The sequence below is a fragment of the Falco punctatus genome (genome assembly GCF_963210335.1).
Source record: "Falco punctatus genome assembly, chromosome: 12".
NCBI lineage: Eukaryota > Metazoa > Chordata > Aves > Falconiformes > Falconidae > Falco > Falco punctatus.
The window spans coordinates 19,559,555-19,583,279 of record NC_137592.1 but is presented as its reverse complement, the minus strand read 5'-3'; the positions used below and the strand labels follow the sequence as shown (position 1 = coordinate 19,583,279).

At 36.2% G+C, this 23,725-nt stretch overlaps 1 protein-coding gene across 3 annotated transcripts in view; it reads left to right on the top strand.

The window, feature by feature from the left end:
• The window catches only part of PLEKHH2 (pleckstrin homology, MyTH4 and FERM domain containing H2), a 57,596-nt gene extending 35,998 nt beyond the window's left edge, over positions 1–21,598 (top strand). For all 3 annotated transcript variants that reach the window (XM_080408578.1, XM_080408580.1, XM_080408579.1), the window contains 15 exons: positions 560–640; positions 3,758–3,937; positions 4,770–4,878; positions 4,978–5,090; positions 7,319–7,498; positions 9,295–9,392; positions 9,854–10,031; positions 11,839–11,994; positions 13,372–13,469; positions 13,879–14,020; positions 14,762–14,907; positions 16,479–16,608; positions 17,492–17,578; positions 19,322–19,459; positions 20,528–21,598. In XM_080408578.1, the coding sequence (XP_080264704.1) occupies positions 560–640; positions 3,758–3,937; positions 4,770–4,878; positions 4,978–5,090; positions 7,319–7,498; positions 9,295–9,392; positions 9,854–10,031; positions 11,839–11,994; positions 13,372–13,469; positions 13,879–14,020; positions 14,762–14,907; positions 16,479–16,608; positions 17,492–17,578; positions 19,322–19,459; positions 20,528–20,710 (2,019 nt within the window). In that variant the 3' untranslated portion in view covers positions 20,711–21,598. The remainder of the gene's footprint in view (positions 1–559; positions 641–3,757; positions 3,938–4,769; positions 4,879–4,977; positions 5,091–7,318; positions 7,499–9,294; positions 9,393–9,853; positions 10,032–11,838; positions 11,995–13,371; positions 13,470–13,878; positions 14,021–14,761; positions 14,908–16,478; positions 16,609–17,491; positions 17,579–19,321; positions 19,460–20,527) is intronic.
• The last annotated feature ends 2,127 nt before the right edge of the window (positions 21,599–23,725 follow it).

The window sequence follows — 23,725 nt, the reverse complement described above, 5'->3', positions numbered from 1 at the left end:
CCCAGTACTTTACAATGTGAACAGTCCAGGAGGACTACCAGCTCGCCTACTTTGGGCAGTATTTTTCTTCTGGTTGGTTGATTTGATTTTTCTTTCTGTCTTTTTAATTCATTAGTTCCTGTGTTCAGTTCTCCGTTTGCAATTCAGTGGTATCTTAGTTCAGCCTATGTTTCAGTAGCTATTTGACCTACCTTACTTCAGTGGAGTGCTCTCTTTTTCTGTGTTATTCACCGGGACAGATTATTTAATGATAATAAAATTAGGTATAAAAGGAATTTATCTCTCTTAATTCTTCCATTTCCTTTGCTTCCACTAATTTAGGTCTGATCCAAAGCCAAATGAAAACTCATATTGGCCTTTGGTTTGAGACAAGCATCAAATGCTTTCTTATGCCCTTAATAGAGTTAGGCAGTTTTAATTATTTGTCTAGTGATGTGGAAGAAATTGGAAAGAAATTTGAACCAAGGCATTTACTCCCAACATCACCAAACTTCAGAGATGGGGAAATGTAGTCTGTATTTCTCTTGCTGTGCTTGTTCGTAATGTTCTGTAATTTCAGGTGAAACACGGATATTCCAAAAGAGTTTGGTGTACCCTGGTTGGAAAAATTCTCTATTATTTCCGTAATCAAGAAGACAAGGTAGGTCCCTTAATTGTTTCCTCAGTGAATGGAAGATAACATACTGAAGTAAACTTTAAACAGTTACAGCTTGATTAAGGTACAGTTGGCCTGGGCAGTATATGCCCATTTTATCTTGATTGCCAAACATTCAGGCTTCACAGATTATCAAATTGGAAGGTTCCTGTCTAACAGACAGTAATGCAGGGCATGCCCATTGGTCTCCTTCCCCTGCAGGACATGATACATATTCTGCATCTTCTTATCCCTAGCTGAAGAGGGACACTGATCTGCTGACAGTTCAGGTCTGCCTTTCTGAGCAGCGTGAGACTTACCAGAAAAGACCTGGCTGTCATTTACTTCTGGAAGCTGACCCTTTCCAATGTGTTTGCAGTGGGCAGTGACTGCAAGTTCCAAGAAATTAAATGTTCTTTGTATCCCTCAATTGATTTCCAAATCCTGTTCTTTTGTATGTCACTGTACCTCCAACAGGGCTGCAAGAAAGGCCAAAAAAAAAAAGCTTAGCAGGATGTAGTTTGCTGCTTTGCAGATGTCTGTCTGTGGAGGGGATCTTTTCCCATTCACCATCAGGATTACAGAAGAGGAGCTCACCATCTACAACCGGTGTGGTGGACAGAAATGGAGATGGAGAACAGCAAAAGAAAGGGATGAGAAAATTATTTCTAAAACCTAGGGAAAATACTGTTTGAGGAAGAAAAGGAAGGAATGGGGATCCAGTCAGCTTTTAAGTTAACCTTCCAACATCCCATATCATGTAGGACACAAGGAGCTAAGGAAAGCCAAGACCTGCGTCTTCCACATTGGGCCTGATGTTTAGTTCTCTACCCACACCTCTGAATATTTCCAGTCATATATACCTACAGAAACAAGACAAAGGACACTTCCTAGTTATACTTTTCACCTGTCCTTTTGTTCCAAGGCATTGTATTTTGTCATCAAGAAACATCTTTTTAATGGAGGTGGGTCAGGCACAAGATTTTGGAAACTTCTACAAGAATTCTTGTTAATACTGCTGAGGTTATGAGTATTTGATTCATATCCTTATTATCTAGCTCTACCAAAAAGACGACTGATGCTTGACAAAATGGTAACAGTCCACTGAGCCGTTATAACCACCAGTTAAAAAAAATAGAGAAAATCTCATTTGTAACTTCTAATCTAACCAGATAATCACACTGGGGCCAGTAATTTCTAGTTTTTTTTCATAAAGCTAGTTATACCTTCTCTTACCCTTCCCTTTTTTTAGTCATTTCTAAATACTCAACTAAACCTTATTTCTAGAATTACGTAAGATAGCAGTAACCATCCATCAAAACATTCTATTTTAATTACTGTCTAAAAAAGAGTAATACAGGGCCGGGGAATCAAATGACTAGAGCATTAAACTCTAGCTCACCTTACAGGGACATTAAAATTAACTTGCATTTTGTCCTACAAAGAAATGTCTATATCTGAATTTACACATTTTTTACATTGAAGATTTGGGGGTTTTAGCATGCCCTTTAGAAGCATCTAAGAATTCTGCTGGCTTTTTGTGAACATTTCCTTCACATTTGGAACAAGTTTTACTGCCCTTTTAAAGCAAAATTGAAACTAATTTGCTAGCTTGTAATAGAATAAGAACTTAGCTTTTGTAAGCAGAATTTGTATGAAAAATTTTCCAAAGCTAGTTAATTTCTAATGTTCAACAATTTGCTAATTAAAAACATGTTTGCTGTAGCTGAATGTGCCTGTACTGAAACAAATTACACAATCTGCAGTGGTTAATACAATAATAGAGTCCATTTAAGTGGTCTCCTTTCAAAATGGAATTCTAATTAAAGAATCAGACAACTGTGTTATAGCTTAACACAGTGAATAAATCAGTCTTGACTATTTGTATGTGAAATGGCATTTCTTGGTTCTCAGAATCTTATCTTGTTCCAAAAGTTGAATGCTTCAGAAGCACCACAGAAAATACAAAGCACTGGAATAAAGAGCAACCACTATGTGGTGTTTTCTTCAAAATTATTATATATTAATAGCTGACATTATCAAATCACTATACAAGAAGTCCATCCTAGATGAGTCAAACTTGCCAGTACTCTCCAGTATGTTATTTTCAATTTGTAAACAGTATTATTGAGAAGCCTCATCTGCTTTTCACTGGTGTTGGTATTTCAAGACAACTTACTTTAGGCTTACACTTGAATGTGGCACAAATAAGATGATAGTTACTGTAGTGCCCGACTATCTTTCTACCAAAGAGAAACAAAACTTCCCTCTCTTTCTGCTGAATCACTAAACATTGCTAGACAACAACACAGAAACAGCAGCCAAAGCTTCTTCACTATACCATTAAATAACACTCTTGAACGTCCTGATGTCTGAACAGCTAGAAAAAGAGCAGTGGTGCTGTTGGAAGGGAGGGAGCTTTGCATAAAATAGTCAGTAAGGACTGTGGTCCTCTGCTAGTTCTATCACCAGTTGTGAAGATTGCAGGCTGTGTTTGTGTTCGTTGTGGCTTCCTCTTGATAATGACTATGAAATAGTTACTTCTTTGAAAAGTTCCTTTTGAATGGCTTTTTATATAAAGTATTTCCTCATAAAACGATCATAGCTACATATACAGCTTAAGACTCAAGTACTGTGGTCTATCAGGCTGGAGAATTAAAACCAACTGACATGATCTACCACACAAAAAATGTACCTTTTGAATTTATAGCATGGGTGAAATAGGTATGTCAATAATACACTGCTGTCCTCTGAAATAAAAGATTATAATTAAAGTTCTAGGCTTAACACAGGGAATTTTTGCTTGGAACCAGGTCTGGAAACTCTGAATAATTATTTCTCTCACCCTAACAGGCATTTATTGCACTAACTAGATGCAGAAGCAGACCTGGAAAATAATTTTTTAAAATCTCATTTTCAGACTTTGGCACATATCATTCTCCTTCTGCTGTCTGCAATAGCTGGCTTATCTGACATTCCTTGGCAGGAGTGAAAATTAATAAATACAAATGGGTTTTGATGGTAGTTCATATTTTTCTTTCTATTTGTAGAATAAGAAATACAAAATCACTGTGCACTGAAGCAAATACTTGCTCTCTCACCACTTCTGATATTTACTTTTAGTTTCCTCTTGGTCAAATCAAGCTTTTTGAGGCAAAGGTTGAAGAAGTTGATAGATCATGTGATTCTGATGAAGATTATGAGGCTAGTGGCCGCAGTTTATTATCAACACATTACACTGTTGTTATCCACCCCAAAGATCAAGGACCCACTTATCTTCTTATAGGATCCAAACATGAGAAGGTAATAAATTTTATAAAGTTTCAGTAACACATCTGTGAGTATTGTGCTGTGATATGGATATTTCTTTGAGAGGAGGAGGCAGGGGACCTGCAAGTCATCCAGCTTGTAGTTTGATATAGTAAGCAAGGAGAAGGTCCTGCTTCATTAACATCGATCAGACTTTGTCTGTGAACCAGTACTATTGTAGGTAATCTTTTTTTTTAAATAGACAAAAATAAGCAGGGTTGCCTACATAAGGAGATAGTGCAGAATATCAAGTATGTTATAATTGGAGAATTTTGCTCACATTACACTAACCTGTAGACAGACCTGTAGCAGATCTTCCTGAGAGGTTTTAGAATACTGTTACCCATTTTCATTGATAAGATTAACAATAGGCAAGACTGCCCTAATGAAGTGAAGGAGAAATGAGAATAATGGTTAACAACTTTATTATTATTATTATTATTATTATTATTATTATTATTACTACTTCGTTGTTCTCAAGTAATCTTACAGATCTGGTTTTGCTTCCTGACCTTATCTCCAGGTCAGCAGGATCTAGCAGTGATTAAAAGGCACTTATGTTAGCTTTCTGAAGAGGAAAGGAAGAATGCCCTGATAATTGGCCATGATTTCTGAGAGTAAAAAACTTCTGAAGAGAGCGCTGTCCAATCTTCTTTGCTTAATATTTGTAACACAGAGACCATGAATACACATGTATTCAAACAAGGGGAAACTCATTTGAGTTTCAACAGGAGTGCATGGTAGTGTTTCAGGTTAAGAGAAAAATCCTGATGAAGCAGTTCCTTCCAACACAGATTGAGTGAGCTGATGTTTTTTTCTGCTTTAGGACACGTGGCTTTATCATCTCACAGTTGCAGCTGGAAGTACCAGTGTAAATGTTGGATCTGAGTTTGAACAACTTATTTGCAAATTATTAAATATGGAAGGTGATACCAGTAAGTTAGTTTCTTAATCTTCTAATCTTCTAATACTTATTTATTGAATGTATTTATGAACTGAATTAATTGCAAAACCTATATATTTTATCCATTTAGCATCTCAGATTTGGAGACATCCTACCCTTTGCCATAGCAAAGAAGGAATATCTTCTCCTCTTACAACATTGCCATCAGAAGCCTTGCAAACCGAAGCAATTAAATTATTTAAGGTAAAACCATAGCAGATGCCTTTTTTATTAACTGACTTACTATTTTAACTCCTAGCTAAAGAATGGGTATTAGTTGGCTTACTAGAGTTGTTCAGCAGGTAAGAAAAAAGAAAAATTAAGTTTATTCTTGCCTTTAGCAGAGGTAATGAATGGACAGTAGCAGAATATTCCTGTATTATCTCACCGAAGACTAGCACTTCCGATGTAAAGAGATTGCTTTTAGTTGTGAGGGAGCAGTTCAGGCTTCAACTTTTGGGCTTTCTACTGAGATTTGATAAAGTGCAAGTTAGTAGAAAAATCCACAGCCATCATGGATGAGAATAATTTTATCCTGCAGTTCTTAAGTCCCAGACAACCTAACAGCATGGATGGATCTTTGTCTTCAGAGAACTGTATCCAAATACTATTTTTTCAATTGGATTTTAGGAAGAACAAATGGTAGGCAAAAGTTTTGTTGTAGATATATTTGAATCAGCTAGAATACATATTAAAAATTGGGGAAAAAAATGAAGCAAATTTTTAAGTTTAACCAAGTCACAGATTATTTCAAATTGAGATAGAAGGCAGAGATTATATCTTTTTAATAAAATCTTTTTTTCATATGAAGTAGCTATTCTTAAAAGACTGATTAGGTATTCTAATAATATAAATAGAGAAAATATTGCAGAGTAGAATTATTGAAAGTATTTCACAACAGGTTTTTTTAATTCACTTTTAAAGATTTTCATACACCTTCAGTGAAAAGGCTTTATGAGAGACACATAATGGTTCATAACTGCTGTGCTGCAGCTAGTTTCTTGGGAATTTTTGTATGCCAGTAAGACCTTCTATCTTTCCCAGTTAAAGGCCAGATAGATGGTTGATATCTATGGCAAGCAGTACACTGCAATGCCATTAACCTTCTTTCTCCTCTCTCGTGCCCTCACCCAGGTAAAACTACTCCTGAACAGTAAGTAATAGCCAGGCTATACAGTCTGTTTCAGAGACAAAATCCAATCTTGCTGTTCCTTTTTTTGTAAATGGTGAAGTAAATTGCAAGTTGGAAAGCACGGAGCTTGGATAAATGAACTTTCTCCACAAAACATAGACAAGTCTAAAGACCAAATTCCCTGAAGCATCAGCTTTCTGGAGAATTCTGATGTAATGGTTCAGATCTGGAAGGGAATCAAGACAAGCGCCCTGTGTTCAGTCGCAGCCACTTGTAGACAAAATTTCCAGCTTGTTTTTTTGAAATGTTTGAAGGACTTTAAAGGAGTATATCCATCTTATTTTCTGCAATCCTGCAGCATGAACATTTAAAAGGGAATGTACTCTGATAAAAATACATTTATATCTATTTGGAAATCACTTTCTGAAATATGTTTCAGACCTAATTCAAATCACAGACACTTGCCTAAAATAAATAAATAAGAGATTACTTGTATGACCTTTATTGAAACTTTGTGTAAATCAGTTTAAAAGTCAGGTCGGGAATTGATTTAGAAACAGACCGAGTCATGTTTCAGTTATTCCATTGCTGATAAAAATTAGTCCTGTGCATCCACATATTTTCATATAGATTAGAAATAGACTCGGCTTCCATCCATTTCTTCTACTTTGCTAAAATACGTTGAAAATTCATCAGCTATTTTACAGAGTAAAGCCAATGAGTGATGCATAAGTTTTCTTCTAATACAGCACAACAAATGTTTAACACCTAGCTTTCTTAAGACAGTACTGGGGATAGGAAAGGTTAGACTTACAGTTAAAATACCAGTGAAAGCCAAGATGTAAAACAAATGGGTCCAAGTTATGGTTTTCTTACCTGTGTGTATTCTGCCTTGTTGTGCTCACTACTTGCACAATTACTTTACACTGGCTGTCACTGAGAATTGTACGTTTTGCATTTTAAAGTCCTGTAGAGGGGTAAGCTATGTTCAGCATGTCCTTAAACCTGCCTACCACTACAACTGCTGCAATTCCTGCTAGAGCTCACTCCACTGGATACAGAATGAAAAGCCTGTTTTTTAAGAGGTATTTTTATCATAAGTCTCTCTGTATAGCTTTTCATCCATTGGGGCCCCTTTCACTATTTTTTGCAGGGCCAGTAGGGTTTCCTTAGTCTACTGGTAAACTGACTTAATTGTGGCTTCAGTTACAGCATTTAGACGTTTTGTTATACAGAACGTCTGAAAGATCTGTTGGGGCTTTTTGTGTGTAAACTCACTTGCTTATTATTTTGCATCTAGACCTGCCAGTTGTTTATAAATGCTGCAGTTGACTCTCCTGCCATTGATTACCATGTATCTTTGGCCCAAAGTGCTTTGCAGATCTGCCTCACACATCCTGAACTTCAAAATGAGATCTGTTGTCAGCTTATTAAACAGACTAGACGTCGACATCCACAAAACCAAGCAGGACCAGTACAGGTAACCCAGTATTTATTTTAATGGTACCTATTTCAACGGCAGTGAAGGAACTACACAGAGTGTTTAGAACGGCAAAGGGGCTTTGCTCTTCTGTAGCATCTGCTTACTTAAAATCAAATAAAACCCTGAACATCTTATTATTGCTGTGTCTTCCTGAAATGAAGCTGATGCTATCCTCCTTCAAAGTATGTGAATCTGGTGATAAGAGTATATCTTTTCCTGTGCTGGTTTTAAAGGCTGGACATACAATGGTTTATCTTCAAGTTAAGTGTTGAGTAAGACAAGATGTATGGAACCCAATTCTTTTTTACTGCACCTCTCCTAAGGGAGTTGCTGCATCAGGAAGCTTGGTGGGCTAAACCACGTGGCAGATATCTCTGTAGCATAAGTGTGAAGGAAAGCTGTAGTGCCATGTTGTGGAAACTCCTCTTGTATATCATACTGTTCTGCATGTACCTTGCATGCTAGGTTGTAAATACATACCTAAAATTCTTCACTTTGTCCACTGCCAGCTATTCATTGGTATCCAAATACGTAACACTTATATGAACTAAAATTGAAAGGAGAGCCAATACTTATAGAGTATTTTGATATAATTGAGTAGAATTAAGTAGAACACTTAGGCTTATGATGGAGCAATAGTTACAGAACTAGGAGATGGATCAGAAAATTAGAAAGGAAATTACCATATTAAGGCCTTTGTAAATAGGCACATTTTTCTCTTGCCACAGCAAGCAGAACATGACTAGCAGATGCACCTATTATCCAGAAACAGCCCTTACCTGAGATATGGCTCGTATGTGTGCATGGCTAAAACATCCTCAAAGCTTTTACAACAGACATAGCACATTCATGTCAGTCAGCACACACTGAAGTTACATATGGTGATGGTATTTAAACTAACCATAATGCGTATTTGGTACTTTTTGTACCACTACCAAGGCCTTCTCTTTGATACAGATAAATAAATTGTTGCCATCATAATCCACTGGCACGATTTTTAAGAGTTAAAACAGTCTGTAAAATGTTTGCAGCCTCACGCTAATTTTTTGAAGTCCTAACTCCCACCCCTGCTTCTACTGCAGTGTCTTCCTTGTAACAGAGCTGATGCTATCCTCTATCAGAGTACAGGTATTTGATGAAAGGGAATGTCTCTGTCTGTGCTGTCAAATTTGTGTTTAATACCAGGCAAATCAGATAAATCATGACAGAGAAACCCCATTTTTTATATTACAATGTGATGCACTGATACAATTGTGAGAAAAGTAGTTGCAATGTTAGTAAGTATATCCGGAGTACAGAGCAGTCTGTATAAAGTGAAGCCTAATGGATACATACTGAGCAATGAAAATATACCAAAATACGGAATAATTGTTTTTCAATAGTTACGGTCTACTTTGTAGAAAAATGTCTTATGGGTTGCTTCATAATATATGTAACAGGAGAGCTGAATTAAAATTGCACAGGCTTTTCCTCACTTCTTAGTGCTTGGCCTTGCAGCCTTAGTATTTTCCTATATATTAACTGCTTTTTATACAAACTGATCTGCTTTCCCATTTCCAGCCCTGAAGGAAACTTACTGTACACAAGTAAATAGAAAGAGGGCATTTTTGCCTTCCAATGAGGTGACGTGCTTATTTACTCAGCTTTTTCTGTGTGTTTTGTTTTTTTATTCCCATTTACAGCGGTCTGTTATTTGACCTGGCACAGTTAAGCTGTACCGCTGGCCAGCAGCCAGAGCAGGAAGTTTTATTTTGTAATATGTTTAAACCAGTGAATGTCTTCCCTTTGTCCAGGGCTTGCAGCTCTTGGCTCTCTGCGTTGGACTCTTTCTGCCCCAGCACCCATTCCTTTGGCTTCTTAAACTTCATTTAAAGAAGAATGCAGATTCCAGGTGTGCCTGAATATTATTACCCAGCTAGCTGACTAGTCTTTCTGAAGTACCGTATTTTCAATCCTTCATTTAATATTTCAGGTCTTTTGACATATATTATAAAATAAATTTGAGTAGAATTGTGCTCCAGTGCTACTAAAATGTAGTATGTTACTTCTATGCATAACTTTTATCCTTTGCTTTGAAAAATACTCTGCAGTGAAGCTCTGTATGTTGCAAAACTGTGAAAACCAAAATATGGCAGTTACACAGAACACTCTGAGCCATGTTCATCTTCGGCACTATTCTGTTGGTCTCAGTAGACTAATTCTCTTTATAATTCCACATGGAAAAATGTGTTGGAAATCTCAGAGTGAAATCTGAGTGCTCCTCCTATCTGGCATCCCCAGAGAGATTTACTCACAGTTTACTATCATTTCAATCAGTCCCCAAGAATTGTTTTATTTCTTTTTTTGTCACAGGACAGAATTTGGGAAATATGCAATATATTGTCAGCGATGTGTAGAGCGTACCCAGCAGAACGGAGACAGAGAAGCCAGACCTTCCAGAATGGAAATCCTTTCCACTCTTCTAAGAAACCCCTACCACCATTCGCTGCCCTTTAGTATTCCAGTTCATTTCATGAACGGCATATATCAGGTAACAAGCAGACCATGAAATGTGAGGTGTCCCAACCCCTTGCTATTAGCATACACATGAAGTAGGATATTAGAAACAGAATTTGTAAGTGTTAAGGTAAACATGGTTCAAGTTTCATCCTGTGTCAGTGCTCTCAATGGCAGGCACAAGGTCCTTGTGATCTGATTTGATCAACAAAGAGTAAAGGTTTTGGGAAAAATCTTTAAAAGAAAGAAAAAAACCCCTGAAGCTTCTTTAAAAGTCAGAAATACTAAAGTTCTGTTTCTTATTTAACTTGACCATCAAATGAACGAATTAGACTGAAGAAAAGGGAAAGGTATTAAATTCCACTTCCTTTCATCAGGCATCTTGAAAGTTAAATATCTCAGTGAAAGCCTGGAAGCACAGCTGTAGCTCCCATTATCAGTCATGAAGGATAACCATATTCCTTACAGAACAAACACAGCTTCATTCTTAACTCTTTTGGGACTTCATCAGTCAAAGCCTGTAGGAAACTTTCCATGGGCTTCACAACCTGGTTTGTGTTTCTAACTGTGAGAGCTGACTGAAAAAAAACAAGTTTTTAATAATTCACAGTATTCCTAGACAGAAAGCACATTTTTATATGAAATCAAAGCTATATCGAATACACTTTTCATTTCAGGTCACAGAATAACTCTCCTTCTCTCCTTCCACCCGTGCCCCCCCCCCCCCCCCGAGCTTCTTAATTGTTTACTTCTTGCCCAGTAAAACAGGAAAAACATGTATTTAAACCATCCTAAAAGGTTTCAAAATTCAGTTTTAACAAAAAAAAGGAACAACTGCCCAGCTGCTCATTGTTGAAAAATGTATACTTCCAAATGCTATGAAAATTACAATTGAATATGTAAATTACTTCAGTGGGATCAGCAATTAAGCAATTATAGTGGTATTGAAAACTTTTGTATTCATCTATGAAGCTAGATTAAGCAGATTTTTTTTTAATGCCAACCAGTGAGAAACCCAAAACAGAAGTCCAAGATTCATTTTCAAGTCATTTCTTTACCAAAAGGGTAAAACATCTTCATCATGTCAAATACAGAACACCCTCAAAACAGATTTAAGTGAATATCAGCAACTAATACCTGTAGAAAAGACATTTGCCATCTCTTGCTAAAAGGCTGTAATACTAGTAACAACAGACACAAATTCAGATTTGGTGAAGTAAAACTTACAAGATTTTATATATTACTGACCTATGTAGTACTAACAGAGGAACATTGGTAAAATATTTCAGATCTGCCAATGTAGATCTGCCATCTAATATCCATCTGAAGTTGCACGTGATGAAAAAGGATTAATTGATCTCACTTGTTTCACTACAATATTGGAAAGTGTGGGTAGTTATACTTTGCATTTTTCAAGTAGTATTTGTCACAAAAAGCTCAGATACTAGACTGCTTTCTGTTGCATAAATTCTGTAGCAGAAATTCAAGTGCAGCAAGTGCAAAGAAACCACTGTAAAGAAAATAAAAATAGTACATTGGAAAGCATTTTGGTAGTGATTTTGATTTTATAAACAAAATGCAATAAGGTACAATCTGCTGGGAAGTTAATCATTTTTTGGATAGAGAAAAACTCCATGAAATTGACTTCCTATGTGGAAGTCTTGAATCTTCTCCAGACCCTCTGTAGAAAATAATTTCCAACAGTGATAAGTTATTCACAGAGGATATAATGGGTCTTACATTCTCACTGTTATTCTAGAGGTATTATTTTTCAAAAATTTAGATTTAAGGGGGGCTGTTTATAAGTTTCAAAGCAAAATACATTTTGGCTGCTTTTTTAGGTTGTTGGGTTTGATGCCTCTACCACAGTGGAGGAATTTCTCAACACCCTGAATCAGGATACAGGAATGAGGAAACCAGCTCAGTCAGGATTTGCACTATTTTCTGATGATCCCTCTGGCAAGGATATAGAGCACTGTCTTCAAGGAAATATCAAGGTAAACAAAAGCCTTGAATGAGTCTTGCATGTAAAACAACAATGTATCTTCATTATACACAGCTCTCTTCAGACAATGTAAAGGAAAACATTTTTCAGGCTAAAAACTGTCTTTAGGGTTTTTTCTTCATAACATAAAAGGAAAGATCTGAAAAAAAAATCACTTTTTCAACTGCTCAAATTCATTCAGTGAACTATATTTAAAAGCTTTGTTTAGGAGACTGATATTATTTAGAGAAGTAACAGCTGGGTTAAAAAAGAAAAAGTATGCTGTTACTATTCACAGTTCCTTAAAAGTAAAAAGCCATTGGAGTCCAACATGCATTTAGAGATTTCAGTTAACATTTCTGGTATAGCTCCAAAATATGACCATATGAGGTCCAAAAAGTCATTGACACTGGGGTGGAGATCCTGGGGAAGAAAAAAATATCTAAACACAGAATAATTAGGGCTCAGTTCAGGAAATTTCCAGTGTTTGGTTTATCATTGTTCTGAAGTTTAATTCCCTCTATTGCTAGAATTAAATTCTTTGCAGTAAAGAGTGGCAAAATGCAATATAATCATTCTTCAGTAAAATATATATTTTTAAAGCCTTTTAGCAACTAATGAATAATCAAATTTTTGTGCTTCTACCAAGTAGTCTTTTGCAACTTTTGGCCAGTGTTGACAGCTGCACTTTGAGTTACAAGTTCTGGTACAACCAGGCCTTAGTGACAAACAAATAGGGTCATCATGATCAGCTCTCTCCCTTTACCAGAATATTTACCGTATGGAAAGCAAAATGTTTAAAAATGGTAACATTGCAATGTAAAGGTAAATGTAACTGTAGAAGCTGTTCACATTACTGCTTCCAGGAGGGCTCTTTTATGAAGGAACAGCGACATGCAGCCCAGCAGGGCTCCGGGGACCTCTGTTCTACCTCCTCCCCATCTGCCCACCTACCCCACTTGTTGTGAATAAACTTCATGCAAACTTCATAGCAGTTACTAGAAAGGGCCTGAAAAACTCCAGCATCCAATAGAAAGAGAAGGCAGTTATCAAAGGCATTTGATTAATTATGTAACAACTCACTCTGTAATTACACATTCATTGGCTGCTACTAAATCAAATACCTGGCCTTTCCGTATAAGCATGTTATGGATCATTTCCAAAGGTGGTATGTGTGTTGCAGGATAAACAAACAGTGAAAATGTTAATTATTAAATGCTCCAACTAAGAAATGCAAGTAAAGTTATCTTCCAGTAGCTTTAAAAATTCAAGCTATTTATGTTTCTGATATGTAATAGGTAAAAGATATTTTAAGTTGACAATTTCTATTCAGAGGTGTTTTCAAAGAGGAATACATGACAAAGTCAGTTTTGTATTGCTTTCCTTCTAGATTTGTGACATAATTTCAAAATGGGAGCAAGCCTCCAAAGAACAACACCCTGGGAAATGTGAAGGCACAAGGACTGTCCGCCTTATTTACAAAAACAGGTTTGTTTAGCAAATATAACATCTCTGCCGTGTCCCAAGATATTTTTATTTTAGTTTTGCAGTTTCTTAATCTGAAAAATATTGCCTGACTCAAAGCTTGCAACAAAAAAAGTAAATGGGTGTAACTGGATAATTTGGGGGTTTTTAAATATAGTTTATTTTTCCTAGTTCTTAAGAGGACAGCAGGGCTGCCCCCCCACCTACCCCCCACCCCCCCAAAAAAAGGGCAACACTGAACTCAGAAGACTGAAATTAAATATTTGCCCACTGGTTCAAGTACAAGTGTTGCTCTGGTAATGTGTTTTGATGCTGACATAAACTTGTCACATTCGGAGCAGATACTGCTAATCCTCAGGGCTAATGCATTTCCCTATCTTCTTTATTTAATAACTTTCTGTCTTTTCTGTAGGCTTTATTTTTCAGTTCAAGTCCATGGGGAGACAGACAGAGAGAAGCTGCTGCTAGTATATCAGACAAATGATCAAATAGTCAATGGACTTTTCCCTGTAAACAAAGAACTAGCAATGGAATTGACAGCTCTTTTAGCTCAGGTAATCCTTGTGCATTAAGGACTCACACAGCAGTTTTACAGATGAAAAACTTGAATAAAGAAACTGGTCCAGGATTGCTTGACAGTCAAGTGACCTCCACGTTTTACGCATGATAGTGCAGGAAATACACTGGGCTGGAATCTTTGTGTAAGGCTAACTCTGTACTTCAGTGACTATGCTTTACAGTGTACGCTGCTGTTGGCACCAGTACAGACAAAATTTGCTTTACCTCCTATGCAGTCAGGCCCTCTTCGACGAAATACTATGTAATCAAGTACCATTTCTTCACAGTTCCTTATATGATTTCTGCAAGTTAACACACCAAAATAACTGCTGCTTAATGAAAGCCTAAGACTCCTTTTCTAGACATGGTCTTCATAAGATCTGTTTTATTTTTAAAAAATTAAAGGCTCAAGGGAAGGTTATTGAGAAAGTTGTTTGATGGTGTTATCAATAAATCTAAACTGGTTTGTGTCAGCTGGCGATCTAGCAGTCTCAGAACAGAACTAGTAAGTATTATATTTGTACAATTTATACTTGATATTTATCCTCTTTTATGGTAAATATAAAATAAGAAAAATAAAATTACTCGCATGACTTTTCTATCTGTGAAAAATATACATTAATTGACAAACTTTTTCATTTTATACTTCATAAGAAAGAGAAGAAGACAGCTCCTAACATCCAGCTGGAAAATTGCTCTGGAGTAACACAAAATGTTCTTCATGATTTTCCCCTCAGGTAGAGATTGGAGATTTTGAACGGCCTTTTTCAACTCCAGCAGGGCAAGTCACTTCCCAGTCCAAGTCCAATCAAACTTTAAAACAAGTTTTGGAGAGATTTTACCCTAAGAGGTACAGGCATGGTTGTTCAGAGGAACAGTTAAGGTGAGATGTATATTCTGATTCATACTCTAAAAATCTAGGAGTGACATGAGGAAGTTTTAAAGTGTCATTAGGTACAACTTACTGTTATGCCATATTTGCCTAAACCTGTGTTTGAAACGTATTTTCTTACTAAATTGAAGAACCCATTTCCTCTGTGTATTTCTAAACAGAGGACCACCAATAAGCATGCATTCCAGCAAAAGCTGTACAAGTTACTACATAGTGTTACAAAACCCAGCAATTTTGAGATTCTTATTTTTCTTATTCAGCAAATCTAAATTAAGTCTGTGCACAGACTAAAAGAACTACTGAAAGTAAAGGACACAGGGATCTGATCTGAATGTTTGCTCTTCATAGGTGCAATCTCTTGCAGCCAGTCAAATTGGCAATATGTTGACTTAGTGGACTTGCTAGTAAGGTATCAGTTAATATAAAATGGATAACCTGCAAGTGATTTCAATCAACACCTACTAACATGAGAAAGAGCAGAATAGTGTAATAAATTATCCAAAGCCAATGAGACAGCAATTTTGAAGTCCAGTAAACATCATAGAAATGTTTTCCTCATTCTTCACTACAGGTTTGAGAAAGTTTAAAGCTATTGTATGCACAAAGTAACATTATTACATATGCAGAAGTTAACAGTATTCATTCAAAAGTATATGCACAACAAATAGTTAGGCAATTAATTTCAAAGGACAAAGTATAAGAAGTCCTAGAATAGACTAACTCATGGAGGATAAGTCAAACATCTGTTGAACTGTTCAGGTAATCCCTAAACTACCAATGGCCAGAGCTGGAAGTCTGTGGAGGGAAAAGAATCACTCTATACCCCCTTGTGTGTATTCTTTTGCTAAGGGTGCAGTTTGACTTCATAAACTTCCAGAAAGAGTAAGCTGCAAGTGCAAGGTCTCCCTTTACCACAGATTCCCTCTCCCTTTTCTTGGGCTGTGTCTAATAATCTTGTGGCTGCTGGGTGAGTCATTCCTGCAGGTGAATGTGCTAAAAAGGTATTCCGGGGTGGGTTTTTTGGAGGATTAGTTTTCCATAGGATCGTTTTATTGAACCAACTCACCATGGTGCCAAAAAAAGAAAAGAAGCAGTGTGAATGCATCATGCATCAGAAGCACCCTTTTTGGTAACAGTGCCTAGATACACTAAAAAAGAGTAGCATTAAGCCGTATCTTGCACATCTATTACTAGCTACAGGTAAAGATATGTGCTAAGCTGGATGGATTTTTGGAATGACAACTGGTATAGCTGTTGAGTACTGATAAAGGTAGATTGATTATCTGTAGAAACACATTAAAAGCTGTCCTAGACTTTTTCCCTTTATGCTGCAACTGCTGTATCAATATTTAATCATAATGTTGCAGAAATTGTAAGGTAGTTTGTAATTTTCATGTGCATAAACATACTAAATGATGTTTGAGGTTTATTTAATACTGTATAAATGATAGTTGTATTAAATTATGATTTTAACAAATGGATTCTTTTTTGCACATTAAACTCACTATGGGTAAGAATTTAAATTCCTTTCAATAACTAAATCACATATTTCATTTCAACAGACAGCTTTGTCAGCGATTGTCTACAAGATGGATGGCTCTCCGAGGGCACAGTGCTGCAGACTGTGTGCGCATTTATCTCACTGTAGCCAGGAAATGGTCTTTCTTTGGTGCTAAATTGTTTGCAGCAAAAGTAAGAAACTTTAATGAGTTTGAGTGGTGGGTTTTTTTCAATATAAATGTGATTTTGAAAACAGTAGTACCTTTTTGTTGAAGACAAGTGTGCTATACATTTTCTGGTTGAATCTCTTGTCAAATTATTAACTTAAGCCGTATACTGGTAAAATGTAATAACCATGGTACTAAGTATACCATAATAGTAAGTTTCCAATACATGTACTACTTGTTTTACATTATTAATTTAGATGGTATCTTTTCATTTTCTTATATCTGAGTTTGAGATAGCCTTTTTGTTTCAGACTTTTTTTTCCCTGATAACTAGTAGAATATTGAAAAGGCATCATTAACCAGCTATGGAAGCTGAACCTTGCAGAAACACTACATGTTGTTAAGGGTACTTAGAGCACTCCCTTCTGTGCTGGCCTCTCTCAATTTCTGTTAAACCACTAGTATCTTAATTCTCTTGATTCAAATAACAGCTATGTTAAACAGAACTGTCACCTGATCCCTTATATTTTATTAGGTAATCCCAGTGTGTGTATATATATATATATATATATATATATAAAATTGCTTATCAGCACTCTGTTCTTTGCATATGTAGACATACGTGCTAGTGAACAAACTTTAAAACACCTGATTTTTTAATTTTATTAATCAGAGTATATATTTTATTGGACTAAGCACCAGGGGAGGCTTCAAGAGTATTAGATAAGAGTTCACCTTTCTGGCACTGGCACTGGGCAGCTGCTTCAATTCCTTTACTTCAGTTCCCTCCCAGTGTAAATGTCAGTAACATCTGTGGATGGAGAGAGCTCTATAATAGCTGGGAATTAATAATTATTTACATATTGCCTCATTTTGAAGTAGTAATTGAAGAACATTTCTCCTTGCAGCCTCTAGTAACATCCTCAGTTGAGAAGTCCTTCATATGGTTTGCTGTACATGAAGATGGCATAAGCATTCTAGATTACAGCTCTATGGTAAGTGAAATTTCTTTTTTAGTTTTGGTCAAAGTAGATTTTAATACTGAGTATATGGAGAGATTCACTACCGTAGTACATAAAAGATGGCATTAGCCTTCCATGCTGAGTTATCTAGTCTTTCTTATAAAGCAAAAATTCAAGCCTTTCAAAATGCTTTAATGTTATCATCAATATCGTAGTACTAATAATAGAAATAATTAATGAATTCTTTGCACAGAATTTATTTTTGTTTATCAGATACAGGTTTTATATCTTTTAATGAAATGTTAGTGTTTTAATCATTCAGATGTCAGGAGATCCACAGTTACAGTTCTTACAATAACATTAATTTTCTTTTCTTGGAGACTTCATTTTCCATTATTATTCATAATACATACACTCTGCAAAGAGCAGTTACTTTAAAAGATTGTTATTTTCATTGTATTATTTTTGTTTAATAGTAGGTAATATAACCCAGTGTTATTTAATTATGTCATTTTAGGCTCTGATTTTTCTTTGATTTGCAATAAAAGTTTTCACAGAAAACGACTCATGGTAATCAGTGTAAAAAAGCAGTCCTTGAGAAGATCCCTGCTTTAATTTATATCCTGCAAAGAAGCAGAATGGCATGGCGCTATTAGCAAGTGCTAATATTGAATATCAGAAAATTAAAATCTCAACTTTATAATTGTACTGATACGGGCCTTTTCATTACATTTCTTTGCAGTTAAAGAAATAATAAAACAAAGAATATGAGGAGAGCAAACAGCAGCTCTGTTCATGAAACAGGAGAGAACAGGAAAAATGAGCTTGCATTTGACTGCAGAAAACTCTATAACAGCATCTACTCGTAGAGCTCGCTGTGGCATTTCTGCAGAGCACTGCCTGTTTACAACATCAGCAGGCCTTACTTGCCATTCAAGAAATGCCCCAGGGAATATTCCAGGGAATATGCTGAATTTCTGCAGGAAGGATCAGGGGTATCATAAATGATGTTGCAAGGGGTAGAGAAAAACTATTTCAAAATAAGGGCAAAAAGAGCTTTAGTAACCAAAGGAGTTTAAGTCACATTGTACAAATACTGTCTTGCGATGAATTTTAAATGTGAACATCTGCAGCAAATTAGTATGAGTCGTAACGATAAATTAAATGCTAATCATAGACTCAAAGGCCACTAGTGTGGTGTTGAACACTGAGCAGTAAGAGCTGAGGCATGGAAAGCAGAGGAGCCTTCAAGAGCATTTATGCTTCATCTAGATGTGAAAAAAAGAGAACAGAGTTTAATTTCATTTGTGTGTATGCAAACTATATGACTGCACAAAAAGAAGTCCTGGAGTTAAAGTCCTTTAGATGCCTTATACTCTGCCATTTAATTTATTTAGAGACTGCTTTGATTTCATATGGAATTCCTAAGATCAGCTGCTCTAAAAGTCAGTCAAGACTTGTGTAAAGTGAATTACACACTTGAGTTGAAACCTGCTTCTAATATCTTTGATCTAATTAATTTTGAATAGAAACAGAGGTCAAACCTGTAAGAGTTATCATCTGCAATGGAAGTTCCTCCTAGTGCAGGTCTGAACGAAGCTATCTCAAAATTTACAATTAAATTCAAGATTCGTAAGAGGATAACAACATTTTGAAAATTTTGAAAAATCACATGTGCAATTGTATTTTTAAAGAAGTATTTGTCTTATCTGTCGTAATTCCTGCATTGTCTTGCTTATAGCTTTGCGTTTGGGTTTTTTGGTTTCCTTTGTTTAGCGGTTAACGGTTACATATACATATAAGAGTCTGATGACTTTCGGAGGCTATCAAGATGATTTTATGTTGGTTGTTAACAATGCTCAGACAAAGGACAAATCAACTGAAAAACACCTTTTTGCCATGACAAAACCAAAGGTTAGTATATTACCTGAAACAGCTTCCTACCATCTGCTACTTTTCAACTTTTTCTAGTGGTTAATCTTTAACAGATGTGAAAGATGAAACACCTTCTTTATTCCTAACATTCTCAGATTATTGACTTTTGCCAGATGGTTTTAGAGAGCGCAACAATTAGTAATATAAGAGCTAGCAGTGACAATACTGATATGTTCCTTTTCTTTTCATGTCCCTGTCTATAACATTCCAAATTTTTCATAGGAAAACAAAGAAGGCTATTAAGGACAGGAATTATATGCAGTACCTAAAAACTAGTCTATTTTCTTGATCAGCACCAGAGGTAATTTTTAAGAAGATACAGTGGAATTGCAGAACACAAGATCTGAAGGATCAGTCACTTAAAAATCCTAGGATATTTTTACCTTTGGTAAAGAAACTGTTCATGCTTTTTAAGTTTAGATTCTCTCCTTCACTGGTAAGATTGACTATATTTTTTAAAAAAGCAAATTGTAGTCAGAACAATTTATGAAACAGAATACAGAATTCCACATAGAAGTCTGGGTCAAAACATGACTCTTCATACAAATAAGTATAGTAAAATAGATCTGTTCGAGTTTCCTTCAGTTTGGGCCCTTTTAGGCAAGGTTGTGTGGATTGTAAAGAGAAGCTACGGTAAAAAGCTCCCAGAAGTCTTTATTCCTTTTATCTACGCTGTGTCTTTAGTTCTCTGAGCAGTAGATATTTTCTAGCAAAACTGAGGGAACACATCATAAAAGCTTTTTCTAAGAGCATCCTCTTTCTGACTTCAAAATATCCAAGTGAAAGAAGCCATCTGTTTGAATCATTGAAGACTGTGGAAGACAAAGTATCTAGCATACAGATGGGAAAAAGATGACATTATTTGCAAGGAGCAATAGAAAAAATCTCTATTAAGCATCTCTTCTCTCCCCATAATTAATTTGTTTGATAAAGTACAAGTACTTTTCCAGTTGATGGTGATTGTCACTTGCTAAAAAGTTAGCTATTTTTTCAGCAGTCAAAACACATCACTGTGTTTTTCAAAGAGTTTTGTATTTCCTGTTACAGATTCTGGAGATCACTCTTCTGATTGCCAGCTATATTAACAACTTTCATCAGCTGAAAGGAGCTGTTCATCACCTCTCTGCACCAGCATTACTGACACCGCAAAGTGGACAGAAACTCAAGGAAATGGAGAGTCAGCCACTTCTTGCAAACAACAGACCAACTAAATGTCCCACTTTGTTATGAAAAGGTTATGTATCATGGTAACGCATCATTGTCACAGGGTTTCTACACTGACTGAAAAATTTTTGATGTACATGACGTAGAGCATAAGTAGGTCCATAAATTTCAATGTTTATATAACAGGAAGAGCCCTTTAATCAAAGACCTGGCCTGAACTGGAATGATGATGAGCCAATTTAAGGATTATGCTGTACTGGTGGTGGCTTGTGCCTACAGCTCAGAAATAAATGTCTGTCGATAGTGGTGGGGAAAGGTGGCTGTGGGAACAATTGCACAGGTTTTAGTAGTTTTCCAGATATTTACTCAGGGACCAAACTGTCTTCAACTCTTCATCTCTGTTTTTCAAAATCACACAAGTTGTATAACCTTCATTTTGAAAAGGAATTTTTGTTTAAAGAAACCAGTCAAATACAAAATATTTTCCACTTCCAGCACCCGTCCTTATTTGCAATACAAGCACCACGAGACTAGAAAGAACAAATTGATATGTATAATTTTTTCTTTTTTTAAAAAAAGCCATAAGCACATCATGTAAATTTAAAGAACATTCTCATGATTCACTGTAGCCTTTGTTACCCTTGGCAAGTCTTCAGCCTTGGTCTGGTAAATTTCTAAATAATCCCACTCTGACCTAGCCTTTTGGAAAAATCTAAATTAGACAGGCACTGTATCTAGTATAGTTTTGTTGAACAAGATTCTGTACCTAATTTCTTCTTTAATCCAGAATAATAATATAATACAGGTGCAAGAATGACTCACAATTCAAAACACAAGCATAACACAGAAAGCCATTGCTTGACCTGTTGTGAGTAAACTTAGAGATGTATGTGCCATATAAAAACCGCGTGTAATGTATATACATTGATTCAGAATAATATTTTGTAAAACTTGTACTTCTTGTTTTTCATTTGTATCTATACATTTCATATTATAATACTAATATAATATTTTTGCACACTGAAGACCTAATGCTGCATCTGAACTATGGGAATAGGAGTACTTTCTAGTTACCTTTTTCAGGTGCAAGCCTCAGTGCTACATAGGGTCAAGTATATAGAAGTTACACCCATTTTTTCTTCCAACCCTCACGTTATCTTATCAATATATACAAATATCTTAAGGGTGAGCATCAAGAGGACAGGGCCAGGCTCTTTTCAGTAGTGCCAAGCAATAGGACAAGGGGCAACGGGCACAAACTGTGACACAGGAAGTTCCATCTGAATATGAGGAAAAACTTCTTTACTTTGAGGGTGACAGAGCGCTGGACAGGCTGCCAAGGAGAGGCTGTGGAGTCCCTTTTCTGGAGACAATCAAACCCCACCTGGACGTAACTCTCTGCAACCTGCTCTAGGAGAACCTGCTTTAGCAGGGGCCCAGAGGTCCCTTCCAACCCTGGCCATTCTGTGATTTTAATTTCTGTGCAAATAAACCACTTCTGCAGGCTCTGAAATGGATCAGCAGCATACTCTTAATAGATAATTTATATACAACCATAGAAAACATAGTCAAACATAAATCACTGGTTTATATGCATTTCAGTTTCCACTTCTGCTCATTAATCCCTTACTGCTAGCCCTCATCAGGGTTTTTATTTTTGTTTTGTTTTTTTAATTACTTTAAACTGAAGTAATTTCACAATGATGAATTTGAATATTGGTTGATGGTTGAAAATCTTTGGTTTATGACATTTAAACATTTTAGATACATACTCATATTGAGAGAAAAGGAATTTTCAGCTGTTAGCCCTCTATGAAAGGTACGGAGTATGCCCCTGAAGAATTAAAATGGGTTGGAAGGGATATACAGGTTGTGAAGGAAAATGCTTTTAAAAAGTGGAAGGACAAACTGGCAGGCTGACTTAATAAATACGTCTCTTCTGGAAGCTCTCAAAGTCCTGCCACAGCTACTTAAGTGTGCAGGACGCAAGCACCATTTTATGAGTGGTACTATGGGCCAATGCTTTGTCTTGAAAATTACAAGCAAATAACAAACATATTGTATCTAGATGTTTTCACATGTGCAATGCAGAAAGAGCTTCCTGGCAAATATCACCCTTTGTTGGTGGTTGTGGTACTAAATCCTTCTCTTTCAACAAGGCAGGGCCAGCAGCAGGAGGTTTCCTTCCTAGAGGGTGGCTGATCTCCTGCCATCATCAAGGAAAGCATACTGGAAGCTACAACCGACCTTGGCACCAGCTGCAGCATCGTTTTGTGCAGCACACCACATGAAGTGATGCAGATATAGTGGTGAAATTCAGTTAGGAAGTAACATCCCTTTGCAATCAGCAGAACAGTTAACTTTCAGAGATTTGAGGGCACCAGGGCATTTGCAAATTCAAACAGATGCTTTTGCATCAGTTGTATTCAGGTCATAGTCTAAAGGTTCTCAAATATGATTAGAAACTTCAATTTACAAATACAAAAATCTTCATGTCATCGTGAAATTATGGTAACTGTCAACCTAGAATATTCCAGCTAGTAATTCTTTCATAATTTCCCAGTTTTAAATGAATGTGGCAGATTGGGTTCTATTAGCAGGCAAAAAAAGTGGAGCATTTTGCTAGCGAGCTTGTTCATGTAAGTTTGTAAACTCTTTGTTGAATTCAGAGACAGTATGATACACAATATAAACAGCTGATGTGCAGCATTCTGAGTCTTTTAAAACAGTTTTCATTAACATTTACAGCCTTACAAACAGTTGTTTTATAAAGCAGTATACAATCTATGAAGCTGAGTATGACCTTCTTGCCTGCCTTTGGGTAGATACTCTAGACATTGTTTTGCTTTTTAGTGTTAAGCTCTTGCTGCTGCAATATATCCCTGCATCAGAGTGCCAGAAGCAATCCATGCATTAGTTTCTCTTTTTTTTGGCAGCACTTTCCAGACTTACTACTACTAGCTGTTCATTATGGGTCACTGTTAATTCCATATAGTCACATTACCAGAAATGCTGTTAATTTTTATGAAATAAATGCACTCAGAATCATAGTTATCATGACAACACAACGTTAAACACTGA